Here is a 13,454-nt window from a genome sequence, read left to right as displayed (position 1 = left end):
CAGAAACATCTGCCTGTTTCATTTCCTGAGACACACTTTGGTTTTGGGGAGAAGACACCTATGCATCAGGAATAAAAAAGGCTGTAGCCCAAACTCAAAGTGAAGCTTACATCTCTGCAGACAGAAAATGCATTTTTGGGAAATAAGAACCTTCTTGTTCAACTTCTCTATATGCTGCTACTTGAAAAAGAAGAAGTTGCCTACTAACACGTACAAAGCAGAGAGAGGAGTTCTCATTAGAAACAAGCCACTTAGAGGATTCAAGACAGTGCAGGTGGCACGTACCCCCAGCCAGAGAGACAAGCAACCAGCGCCACCCTCCCGCCCGCTGGGCTGCCGGCCTGCTAAACACTTAGTTAAAAGGGAACGGACCCCTGCGAAAATAGGGAAACCGGAGGACCAAGCAAGCTCAGGGCCCATTTCAATGCACAAGAGGAAGTGCCTATAGAACCCGTGTCAAGGCCTGAACTGCTGCTCAGAGAAGGGCTCTTCTCGAGATTTGGGGGCCTCATTTATGGTGCGGGAGATAAAGGGAGGAGGCGAGAATCGAAGTGAAGGTACAAATACAGCAGGGACATCTTAGCCCCCACACCGCCGGGCGCCCTCTACCCACGAAGAGCCCCTGTACGTTCCCCCCGGCCTCACCTTCTGGATAGACGATTCCCCATGAGGAGAATACGAGGCTTGGAATCCGCCCCGCCCGGGCCACCCCCAGCCACACCCGGGACGCCGCTGCTTCCACCAGGGCCAGAGCCCGCCTCCAGTTCCGCCTCCTCTCAGCTATGATTTACCGAATGAACTCCCAACCTAAATCATTTGTCAGCCAGATAAAAGTGATAGCATGTGTGGTAAATAGATGACAATCCAAGCCTATAATATGGTGTAGCTAGCCATGGAGACCGCCAGCATTTATCACCTTAACTTCATCCATTCCTCACATCTTGTCTCTTCACATATAGTTCATTAAACATGTATTTATAGATATTCATTAGTGGGTTTTTTGCTGTGCACTGTAATCAATCCTCACATTTGTAAATAGCAAGGAATAGAACTCATCTTTCAGCTAATATAAAAAGCAATATTTAATCTTATACAATTTAACTAATTTTTAATACTGCTACTGAAATATCCACTGTACTTCAGGCACTTTGTGCTAAATGAGGCCTAATGTTAGCCTGTTCTGAAAAGTGTAACATTCACATCACATGAGTTAACTCCTTCAAAAAGCTTATAAAAAGTTAGGTTTAGAACTCTACAGAAGAATGTTTGCAGATTACCTTAAGAATCATAAGGCCTGTTTTCATAGAATTGTAGAACTGGAAGGGACCTTGAGAAGTCATGGAGTCCAGTCCCCTGCACTCATGGCAAGACTAAATACTATCTAGACCAGTGGTCTTAGATCTCCCAGTCAATCGCTATCTCCAGGGGCTGACTGCCGACCCCTGCACACTGCTTCCACCTGCAAGCACCACCCCCGCAGCTCCCATTAGCCAGGAGAGCTACAGACAAAGTGCTTGCAGAGGGGCAGCACACAGAGCCACATTCCCCCATCCCCAGGGGCACGTTGGCTCCTTCTGAGAGCAGTGTGGAGCCAAGGAGCCTACCTTAGCCTTGCTGTGCCCCGCCACCACTCAGAAACCACCGCAGGTAAGTGCTGCCCAGAGGAAGGCTGCACCTCAACCCCCAGACCTGAGCCCTACTCCTGGAGCCAGCACCATGCCCCCTCCTGCACCCCAGCCCTGACCCCCTCCCAGAGCCAGCACCATGCACCTCCTCTGGTATCCCAACACTCTGCCCCAGCCTGGAGCCCCCTCCTGCACCCAAACTCCCTCCCAGAGCCTGCACCCCAACACTCTGCCCCATGCTCAGCACAGAGCACCCTCCCCCACTGCAAACCCCTCAGCCCCAGCCCAGAGCCCATACCCCCTCCTGAACCCCTACCCCAGCCCGGTGAAAGTGAGTGAGAATGGGGATGGAATGAATGGGGCAAGGCTTTGGGGAAGGGGCAGGGCCTCAGGGAATGGGTGGGGGTAGATCCTAGGTTGTCCTTAGACTCAAAAAGTGATCTTGGGCATAAAGTTGGAGACCACTGATCTAGGCCATCCTTGTCAGGTGTTTGTCTAACCTGCTCTTAAAAAGGATGGAGATTCCACAACTTCCCTAGGCAATTCATGTAGTTGTAAGATGATTACCAACATATTCCATGAAATATTTCAAGATATTTATATCCAAAAAAAGTCAAGACAGTAAACTTCTGATTAAGCCCTTTATTCAGTTAAGTAACCAAAAGGTGAAAGCATTCCTATTCACCACGCTTCTCTTCTGGAGGTGGTTCATACTGAGACAGCTGTAGAATTTAAAAAGGAGTGATTTTGTTAGCTATAGAATGTTAAAAAAACCCTGAAGGCATATTTTACCCCAACAGGAGAGAGGAGTAATTGTTTTATAGCAACCTACAGATAGGTCCACTTATTTTCAGGGACTACAAACATACGCGGTAAACTTTTTTTTGTGGGGGTGAGAGGGAAGAGAAAAACACAATGTATTGTGCAAAAATACAGCTATGGGGGGGAGCTTTTAAAGGTGCAGGGCAGGATTTTCAAAAATTCTTAAGTGACTTATAAAGTCAGGAGATTTCAGCACACAAGATCCATTAAATGCTTGAGAGTTTTTCCCACTGACAAATATTTAATTTCTTACTTTAAAGAAGAGAGGGTTTTACATTGTGATTGCCCAATACTGGCTACTCATGAGTTAGTGTTGGGAAGAATGAGTGTCCTACATTCTTGTATGTTGTACTGAAATATGCTGGAGTAAAATGGTCTGACTACCACCACTAGAATGGGTATTAGCTATTCATGGGACTATTCCAAGGAGTAAAGTTTAAAACAGAGGACAAACCTACCATCAGAACCTTAATCGACAATTCACACTGATTTAGTGATAATTTGGCCACTTAAAATACACCCTGAATTCTCCAATTATAGATACGTATGTATAAAAATTAAGTAGCTGAAGACCAAGTAGATTTCAGAGCCTTTGAAAAGAATCTCTGACATAGGGAAGGTTATGAAAGTAAAGATTAGAATATCTAGAATCTGCCACTCAGTTCAATTTGAATGCACATTTAAGAAATTGAACTGAGTTGTTAGTCATTTTAGAACATGAAGTGTTCTTTTCAATTGAGTGACCCCTCACCAAGAGCCTATCAGGCTTCCCCTTGACCTGAAACTTGCACAAAGTGACACTGCATTATCACTGATGAATACTGACTATTGATACGGTAACTAATACCAGTGTATTTGTCTTTCATTTACATTTTAAGAATATACAGCAATGGAGACTCTTAAATATTTACCTTTGCTTTTAGTTTTTTGTTTTCTTCCAACACAGCTTCGTATTTTTCTTTCATCTCTGCCACTTCCAGTGGAAGGGCCTCTACTTCTGGATTTTCTGGAGCTGCGGCTCCTATATGATGCTTCAGAAAGCTAATAAAAGTTAAGTGTTTCTTCACTTAAAAATAATAGCCTGAATCTGAATAAACTACAGCACTGGTAGAGCAAGACATAATGGCAGACTGACAAGATACACCAGATGTCAGTTTAAAAAAAATTGTTTGGATTTTTTCTTAAACAGAAAGTGGCAACATGGCTGTCTGCAGGCCCTTTAAAAACACAAGGAAGGAGAACAGCAAGGTTTACTTAGCTTGTAAAGAAGACTGAGAAGGGCACTGTTATAAAATAGTATAAAATAAAAAGGTGAAAAATGCTCCTTTTACCCTCTCCCACAACATAAGAACAAGAGAATACTAAACAGTAAGGCAGAAAATTTTAGACAGTAAATACTTTTGTGTAGTAAGCCCTCATAATTCACTGAGGCAGGAGGTCAAAGAGGAAGCCTGGCAAGATTAAGAAGAACTAGAGAGTTGTCAGCACTAAACATTCTATTCTAGCAGTTATGCAAAATACACTGTTCCAAACTAAGCAGTACACCTGCAAATAAAAGAGAGGCATTCCTAGGCAAATAGCCTTATGGAAAACGTTTAATACTGAAAGGAAGGCAAAAGTCTATTAAACATAAGCCTCTGCACAAAAACAAAACAAAAAACAAAAATTGAACAACAAAAAACAACCTGGGTTAGATAAGCCAAAAGCCTCAGGCTGTTGGTAGAAAGGACTTTATCATGCACTAGTTAAATTTCCAGTTCTCTATTGTACTTGGTTGACTAAGTGCCATTTCCCTAAAATTGCTGCTGTTATTATTTAATATGGAAATAAAATATTTTGGAGACAAACGAGTATCTGCCTTGGACTATGCTTCCATTTTTTGCCTCACACCTGTCTGAAATCAATTCACAGAAGGAAGAAAAAAAGGATACTCCAGTGCATTGTTTGGTTTTTCTGGCTCTTCATATAGGGCTACCAACACTGTAAATAAAAAGCGTCCAACAGTTGAAAGCAGAAGACACCCCAAATTGTTCAATTTCTTAAATGTGCACCAGTAGTCAAAGGTAATACATATGAGACACACAAAAAAAAAAAGATTACTTCCAGATTAGTATTCTAAAGGTGATGTTTCACTAATTTAAACATTCACACACAAAGATAATTTTGACTATAATAAAAGCTAGGACAATGAACAGGTATTAGTGATTATACAGAGTATTACTGAGAGACTCATGTACATCCAACATAAGCTTTGACAGTTATGTAGCTGGAATTATTTTGAATAAGCATTTTTCCAACAATTCTTTAATCAACTGTAAAGCTAAATATTTGCACTAAATTCTGTATTTACATAAATACAAACATTGCAAGTGACTTTCAAGCAGTTATATTTTTCCATAAACTGATCAAATTAATAGCTATTTAATAATAGTTCCAGGATATATACATTCTCTACCAGTAAATGGTTGCCTACTATTGTATTTGTTATTTATCTGAAGTAATCTACACTACAGTTTACAATCAACATAAATTATGTTGCTCAGGGGAGTGAATTAGCCACCCCCCTGAGCAACATAATTTATGCCCAGTTCTGTCCACACCAGCGCTTAAATGTGTCAGCCGGAGAGCTTCTCTTACCGATATAGGTACCACCACTTGGCGAGGGATGGAGTAATTAAGCCAATGGGAGACCTCTCTCCTATCATCTTAGAGCAGCTACACTAGAGACCTTACAGTGGCGCAGCTGCACCACTGTAAGCTCTCTAGCGTAGCCAAAGACAGAATCTCCTTTACTAAGTTTGGAAAAGTCAATATTCTCCTCCATCACCAGGCCTCCTTTACTGGGGGGGGGGCAGGGGGAAACAAATCGCACCCACCTGCTGCTTTGCTTCTAGTGTGGAAGCAAGAATCCTAAATGATGTCTCAAGAATGCAGTTGCACTCTTACAGTCCCACCACTTGGCTCCTCCATCACCCATCTATATGTTGTGCTCATTTGCAGGGGAACTCAGTGTTACATTGAGTATGGTACTCAACTAATATTTTGAGTTAACGCAGATGTGCACCAAAGACAACCACCTGGCACGAACTTCTGAAGTATTCATTGTTCAACACTTTGTTGACTGAATCCTCAGAAGAGCCTGAGCCACCAGTTCTCCTGTTTGATTAATACTTAGATTTCTGGACTTGGAATGAAGCCAAAATGAATACAATTTATCACTGTCAGTATGTCTGCAGTTGAGGATTTTTGTTTTTAAACTGATCAGTGACTGGGAATAGAACACCATTGTTGTAGGTACCAAGTTAATGTATCGTCAACTTAGCCAACACATCTTAACTTCCTAGCTTGGACATTCTCAACACTCGTTCATGTAATTTTGGACTCCAAAACTTCCCTTCCAGGACAAGCGTGTAAGCTACTAGAGTTCACTGTCAGTTAACGGAAGAGTAGCTATATCATCCTTTTAGACTAGTTAGTCAGCAACAACAGCTTTAGAGCCACCAAATGGAGCACACTGATATATCTGAAAGTGGCAAAAACACTAACTTCACTCCACATGCAGTCTTTTTAATGTGAGTAAGTTTAGCTGAAGTGTCCTCCACACTCTAAATATGTATTCACCATGGAGTGGTGAAAGTGAGTAATAGTAAGCTGATCTGCACTCACACCATGTTCCTTAAATGAAAGGACAGAATGTATGTGCAATTTAGCTCCATTCTAAAACATTCACTATCATCTGAAACTTTGTACAGTGGTAGAATATCCCTACCAACTGTGGGACAAACCGAAGTGTATTGAGTCTCCAGATGCTCCATTTTACGGAACAGTTTTGACCTAAATGCTATGGCAGCAGTTAATAAAGCAATTAAACAGAGATTACTTGCTTTCATTTTCATTCAAGGAGAAAATATAAGCTAACTGGAAACATATAAAACAAATGTTTAATATATTAGAAACAAAAAATAAAGAATGGAAAGCTATGAGAACACTTTCTATAATACCCTTTTGTCAGAGTCTACCCTCACTTGAAACTGGGCGGTTTCAAGGTGAGGACCCGCATGTATTCCCCCACCCTAAAATCCTAGGGTAGGTCTCCCCTTTTGCTGCCACCACCCGGTCAATTTCGTGGGCCAGGACACCCCTGTTTCCCCCCTGTCTCCCTTCAAAGACACTCTCTGGGAACACAGATCAATTCACAGAGGAGGAACCTTCCCCCTCCCCCCTCTCTCCAGCCTGCTCTGAAGACAGAGATACCTTGATTCAATTCCTTGAATCTCACACACACAGGGAAGCAGCCCACTTCCCCCCCCCCCTCTCTCCCAGCCACCCTGGAGAGATATACACTGATTCAACTCTGTGAATCACTGAGAGAGAGTGTCTCGGCCCCTTCCCCGATCCACAGTAGAAGGGATTTAATCAAATCTTTATAGAAAGAATTTATTAAAAGAAAAACAAGAAAATACAGAATCTCTATGAGTCCAAGCTGGACACTCATAGGGTATGACCTTGCTACGTTCTGGAGAGAATCCTCTCTCTTTCTCAGTACAAGCAGAATTAAGAATAATCAACAACAAACACACAGAATTGCAAACATAGGATTATTAGATAAGGACACAAAGTATCTTTCTAATACTCACTATCTTGACTAGAAGAAATTAGTTTAGAAAGGTGGAAGCTGGTAGACTTGATTAAAACATCTGGACTCTTGTAATTCCAAACGGCCAAAGACAAAGACCCCCCCAAACAGAGGGAAAAGTTCCCTCCTAGGAGTTTCAAATTCTCTTCCCTGATTGGTCCTCAGGTCAGGTGCCCACCAGGTACTATGCTTTAACCCTTTACTAACTATTCATGACACCTTTGAATTAGTGTATATATCCCATCCAAAAACGAACAAGAATGTTAAGGTTGCACAGTTTAACTTGACTGTCTGCTTGTGAAAATGTATTATGACGCAGCCTTTAATTACATAAAAGACTATTCCTGAAACTCAAGATACCATAGGTTTTCTACAAGCTTAAGTATGCACATGCAGGATTTTGTGATATGTTTTCATTAGCATAATCCCTATTTTCTCTCTGACAGACTTCACACAAAAAACCACACAAACCAACAAAAGAAAAACCATGCATGATTTATAGGCTAAGGAACAGCTGAGGAAGTGGATATTTATGCAATTACAAAACTAAAAAGTATATAAAAATATTTAATTCTCTCTCGAGTTATTTGTATATTGTTTGACTTTTAGATTGTGAGCTATACAGGTGATGAGGGCAGGATAAAAACCAACACAGAATTTCTACTGAAGTTGTCAGATTTTCTGTTTGTTCATTCAGAATTTAACCCAGTGGCACCCCAATCTAGATATGGTGATTTGGGTACTTCCACAACACAGATTATAGCCAGCACTGGTAATTAGTCATATTAATATTTTCCATTGAGAGACTCTGGTCAAAAACTATTAAGTTAAAAGTAACTACATTTGGACATTTTATGAGTTGTACTTTTTATTAGTGTCATTTGTGGTTTATAGATCCAAAATCCTTCAGAGATTGTCATAAATCAGTGTAAAAACATTCTCAACTGTGGGGTGTGCATTGGTTGACCCTGGGGCGGGGGGGGGAGCAGGAGGGGTGCAAGCTCTGGGAGGGCGTTTGGTGCAGGAGAGGGCTCAGGGCTCGGGCAGGGGTTGGGGTGCAGGAGGGGGTGCTTGGTGCAGGTTCCGGACGGGAAACACTTACCACAGGCAGCTCCCAGGCAGCAGCACAGCAGTGCTCAGGCAGGCTGCTTGCCTGCCATGGCCCCATGCTGCTCCCAGAAGCGCCTGGCTGCTGGCACATCTGTACAGCCCCAGGCAGGGGGGAGAGAGGTGGCTCTGGGGGCAGGCATGGAGACATGCATCCCAGGGGCCGCAGAGACGTATCAGTTTTCAAGTACATAAAAGGCTGTTACAAGGAGGAGGGAGAAAAATTGTTTTTCTTAATCTCTGAGGATAGGACAAGAAGCAATGGGCTTAAATTGCAGTAAGGATGGTTTAGGTTGGACATTAGGAAAAACTTCCCAACTGTCACGGTGGTTAAGCACTGGAATAAATTGCCTAGGGAGGTTGTGGAATCTTCATCATTGTCTAACCTGCTCTTAAATATCTCCAAGCACCTCTCAGGGATTGTCTAAATAATACTTAGTCCTGCCACAAGTGCAGGGGACTGGACTAGATGACCTCTCAAGGTCCCTTCCAGTCCTATGATTCTATGAAGCAGATATGATTGAACTCTAAATAAGTCAGAGGGCTAGACAGCAGGGAGGGAGAGGAGTTGTTCTTGTGCCACCATTGGCACACAAGAACAAGTAGATATAAACTGGCCATTAACAAATTTAAACTTGAAATTAGATTAAGGTTTCTAACCAGAGGAATGAAGTTCTGGTACAGCCTTACAAGAGGAGTAGTAGTAGCAAAAAAAACCTTAACTGGTTTCAAGACTGAGCTTGATAAGTTTATTGAGGGGATAGAATGATGAGGTAACCTAAAATGGCACATGGCCCATCTATGTCTGCTATTAACAAATATCTCCAACAGGCAGAGATGGGGCAATAAATGGGGAGAATTCTTTCCTAGTAGTCTGACTAGTGGGTCTTCCCCACATGCTCAGAGTCTAACTGACCACCTTATTTGGGGTCAGGAGGAATTTTCCCATATGAAACTGGCAGAGAGCCTGAGAGAGGAGAGGTTTCACCTTCCAATGGGGCATGGGGCACAGGTCACGAGTTTGAACTAGAGTAAATAGTGGCATCTGTAACTTTTTTTAAATCAAGATTTGAGGACTGCTGAAACTCAGACAGAGGTTATAGGCCTATTGCAGGAGTGAGTGGCTGAGGTTCTGTGGTCCGCGATGTGCAGGTTGTCATACTAGATTATCATGATTGTCGCCTTGAAAGCTATGCAAATGCTACCTGCCTTTAATGCACAGAGGCAAGGACAGAATAGCAATGGGATGGGTGGGGAGGCTTGACAGCAGCAGAGTGGAAGAGGGGCAGGAACCAGAGAGCACAAAGACAGGGTACAAGCAAAGGAGAAGTGTTTACAACTAGAAGCATATTCCCCACCAAAACATAGAATTGAACCCAGAATTATCAAATAACTTCAGAAACACTAGCAAAATGTGTCTCATCCCTCTTTAGTGGTTAGTCCACACAGATTGCTGCTGCTATCAGTTGCTCCATTAGCTTGGAGAGGTTTCTGCAGTGGACCTAGAGCAGGGGCAGGCAACCTCTTTGGCCTGAGGGCCACATCGGGTTTCAGAAATTGTATGGAGGGCCGGTTAGGGGAAGCTGTGCCTCCCCATACAGGCAGGCATCACTCAGCCCCCGATCCGACCCCCCCCTTTGCTTCTTGCCCCGACAGCCCCCACCAGACACCTGCCCCATCGAACCCCCCTGCTCCCTGTCCCCTAACCGCCCCCTGCCGCCCCATCCAACCCCTCTCCTTCCTGACTGCCCCATCCAGGACCTCTGCCCCATCCAACCACCCTATTCCCTGCCTTCTGACCTCCCCAACCCCTATCCACACCCCCAGCCCCTGACCACCCCCCAAACTCCCTTTCCCTCTATCCAACCCCCCTCCCCCACTCCTTGCCCCCTTATGGCGCTGCCTGGAGCACCGCAGCACGGCTGCACCATGACAGAGAGCTGCACCGCACAGCACAGAGCACCAGTTCGGGTCAGGCCAGGCTCTGCAGCTGCGCTGCCCCAGGAGCTCGCCACCCAGAGCATTGTGCCAGTGGCACAGTGAGCTGAGGCTGCAGGGGAGGGGCCAGGGGCCAGCCTCCCACGCCAGGAACTCAGGGGCCAACCTAGAGGTCACAAACCTGCCATCAATCCATATGAGGATCAATATGATTCCACAAGATGGAATTTGGTTAGTTTGTTTCTAAATGTGTAATTAAATAAAAAAATGTTAAAGGAATATTCTGATTGCAGAGAAGTGTCAGGATTAAGGCTGCTTGAGCCCCTTTTTTTCATACATGAAGATCTGGATGACCTTGTAAACTGGAGTAATAGTAAAAAGTGCAGGGTCATGCATGTAGGGATTAATAACAAGAATTTTGGTTATAAATTGGGGACACACACCAGTTGGAAGCAACAGGGGAGGAGAAAGATCTTGGAGTGTTGATTGTGAGCCACCAATGTGATATGGCCGTTAAAAAAGCTAATGCGGTTTTGGAATGCATCAGGCGAGGTATTTCCAGTAAAGATAAGGAGGTGTTAGTACAGTTATACAAGGCACTGGTGGGACCTCATCTGGAATACTGTGTGCAGTTCGGGTCTCCCATGTTTAAGAAGGATGAATTCAAACTGAAACAGGTACAGAGAAGGGCTACTAGGATGATCCGAGGAATAGAAAACCTGTCTTATGAAAGGAGACTCAGAGTTTGGCTTGTTTAGCCTAACCAAAAGGCTGAAGGGAGATATGATTGCCCTCTATAAATATCAGAGGAATAAATACCAGAGAGGGAGAGGAATTATTTAAGCTCAGTACCAATGTGGACACAAGAACAAATGGATATAAACTGGACACTAGGAAGTTTAGACTTGAAATTAGACGAAGGTTTCTAACCATCAGAGGAGTGAAGTTCTGGAACAGCCTTCCAAGGGGAGTAATGGGGGCAAAAGACATATCTGGCTTCAAGACTAAGCTTGATAACTTTGTGGAGGGGATGGTATGATGGGATAGCCTAATTCTGGCAATTAATTGATCTTTGATTATTAGCAGGTAAATATGCCCAATGGTCTGTGATGGGATGTTAGATGGGGGTGGGATCTGAGTTGCTACAGAGAATTCTTTCCTGGGTGCCAGCTGGTGAGTCTTGCCCACATGCTCAAGGTTTAACTAATCGCCATATTTGTGGTCAGGAACGAATTTTTCTCCAGGGAACATTGGCAGAGGCCCTGGAGGTTTTTTGCCTTCCTCTGCAGTGTGGGGCACGGGTCACTTGTTGGAGGATTCTCTGCACCTTGTGGTCTTTAAGCCATGATTTGAGGACTTCAATAGCTCAGACATAGGTTAGGGGTTTGTTACAGGAGTGGGTGGGTGAGATTCTATGGCCTGCACTGTGCAGGAGGTCAGACTAGATGATCATAATGGTCCCTTCTGACCTTAAGTCTAGGTGCATGACACTCTTTAGTAACATGATTACATACTTTTTTTCACCCTACAAGACTTCTGACTCATTCAATATACCAGGAATCAAAAAGAACTGTGTAGCGAATGAGGCTTTTGTCTACAAGAACCCTGCCTCCTTTGTTGTAGAGGCTGAATGTTGTGGAGCAAATAAAGCAGAGAATTATAGGGAGAAAAAGGATAGTCTCATGGTTACAGACCTTGAATGCCACCCTGAAGAACTGAATGTTATCCTTACTTCTGCAATGCTGAACAAGTCACTTAAACCAAAACTCACAGGTACCCACTGTGTGGAGTGAGTACCAGGGATCGAGGCCAATGGGTCAGAGTTGCAGAAGTGGGGTGTGCTCAATGCTACAACTGAAATCAAATAGAACTTTGCTTTGAATATATAAAGTGCTACAGAAATAGTAAGTACTCTGAAAAAAATAAGGCCTGACCCACAGGATTCTCAACGAGGGCTACTGGTCACCTACCACCTGACAATACTGGGCGGCGAGGGTGCCCGGAGAGCAGCTGCTAGAGAATGGCCCTGCACCCGCTTGCAACCAAGGGCAAGAGAACACGGACCTTTGCTCCCTGCGCGGCGCAGGGGGAGCATTTCCCTTCCCCCACGCTGGGGGCAGCGACACGGAGCATTTACCTTTGGTGAGCGTGTCCAGCACCCCGGATTTCTCCAGGTAGCGGCGGAACTGCTCCCGCTTAGACTCCGTGGCCTGAGGGAAGGATGGGAACAAGGTTAGCGCGGGCCGGGGCGAGGCAGCCCGGGGTCGGCGAGCCGGCTTCGCCCGGGCCTGTCTGAGAAGGGCGCAGAGGCAGCCAGCGGGACACCGAGACTCCGCGGTGGAGGAGGGGGGACCAAGAGAGGGCGGTGGGTTCCGGGGAGAAGTTGCAGCCCCGCACATTGTAATGCGCCATCCCCGCCCGCTCCGCACCGAGTCGCTCTAACGACTGGGCCGCGCTTGCGCCCTGGGTCTTTTACGGGAGGGAGGGGAAGACACGCAGCGTCCCATCAGTCACCATGGAGACGGGAATACACGGCCCTGCCCCTCCCCCAACTTCTTTTTGGCGTCCTTCCTTGCGCCTTTCCGCGACCTGTCTCTGATCCACTCTTCTCCCCCACTTCCGCACGTTCTCCCGCCTTCCTACCGCAGGCCCTGCCCAGCCCCGCCCCCTTCCCCCGCCCGGCCACTCAGCTCCCTTCTCCCGCCTTCCCTCAGGCCCTGCCCAGCCCCCTTCTCCCTCCCACTCAGCTCCCTTCTCCCCTCAGGTCGTGCCCAGCTCAGCCCCCTTCCCCCGCCTGGCCACTCAGCTCCCTTCTCCCTTCTCCCTTCTCCCCTCAGGCCGTGCCCAGCCCAGCCCCCTTCTCCTCGCCTGGCCACTCAACTCCCTTCTCCCGCCTTTCCTCAGGCCCTGCCCAGCCCCCTTCTCCCTCCCACTCAGCCCCCTTCTCCCCTCAGGCCGTGCCCAGCCCAGCCCCCTTCTCCTCGCCGCCCGCCTGGCCACTCTTCCCCCGTTTCCCCGCAGGCCGTGCCCAGCTCAGCCCCGTTCCCCCGCCTGGCCACACCGCTCCCCTCGCCCCTCAGGCCGTGCCCAGCTCAGCCCCCTTCTCCTCGCCGCCCGCCTGGCCACTCTTCCCCCTTGTCCCCTCAGGCCGTGCCCAGCTCAGCCCCTTTCCCCCGCCTGGCCACTCAGCTCCCTTCTCCCCTCAGGCCGTGCCCAGACCAGCCCCCTTCTCCTCGCCGCCCGCCTGGCCACTCAGCTCCCTTCTCCCCTCAGGCCGTGCCCAGCCCAGCACCCTTCTCCTCTCGCCGCCCGCCTGGCCACTCAGC

The 13,454-nt window shown here is 46.2% G+C and overlaps 1 protein-coding gene across 1 annotated transcript; it reads right to left on the bottom strand.

The window, feature by feature from the left end:
- Nucleotides 1-2,252: 2,252 nt before the first annotated feature.
- On the bottom strand, nucleotides 2,253-12,527 carry LOC123361496 (c-Myc-binding protein-like). Its single transcript, XM_045001450.1, has 4 exons — nucleotides 12,266-12,527; nucleotides 4,379-4,427; nucleotides 3,359-3,488; nucleotides 2,253-2,347 (listed from the first exon to the last, which is right to left on the bottom strand). Exons 1-4 carry the CDS (start codon nucleotides 12,525-12,527, stop codon nucleotides 2,303-2,305), a joined length of 486 nt encoding a protein of 161 aa, XP_044857385.1. The 3' UTR covers nucleotides 2,253-2,302.
- Nucleotides 12,528-13,454: the final 927 nt, after the last annotated feature.

The sequence above is a fragment of the Mauremys mutica genome, unplaced genomic scaffold (assembly GCF_020497125.1).
Source record: "Mauremys mutica isolate MM-2020 ecotype Southern unplaced genomic scaffold, ASM2049712v1 Super-Scaffold_2380, whole genome shotgun sequence".
In the NCBI taxonomy this organism is placed as follows: domain Eukaryota; kingdom Metazoa; phylum Chordata; order Testudines; family Geoemydidae; genus Mauremys; species Mauremys mutica.
This window is presented reverse-complemented; position numbering and strand designations above follow the sequence as displayed.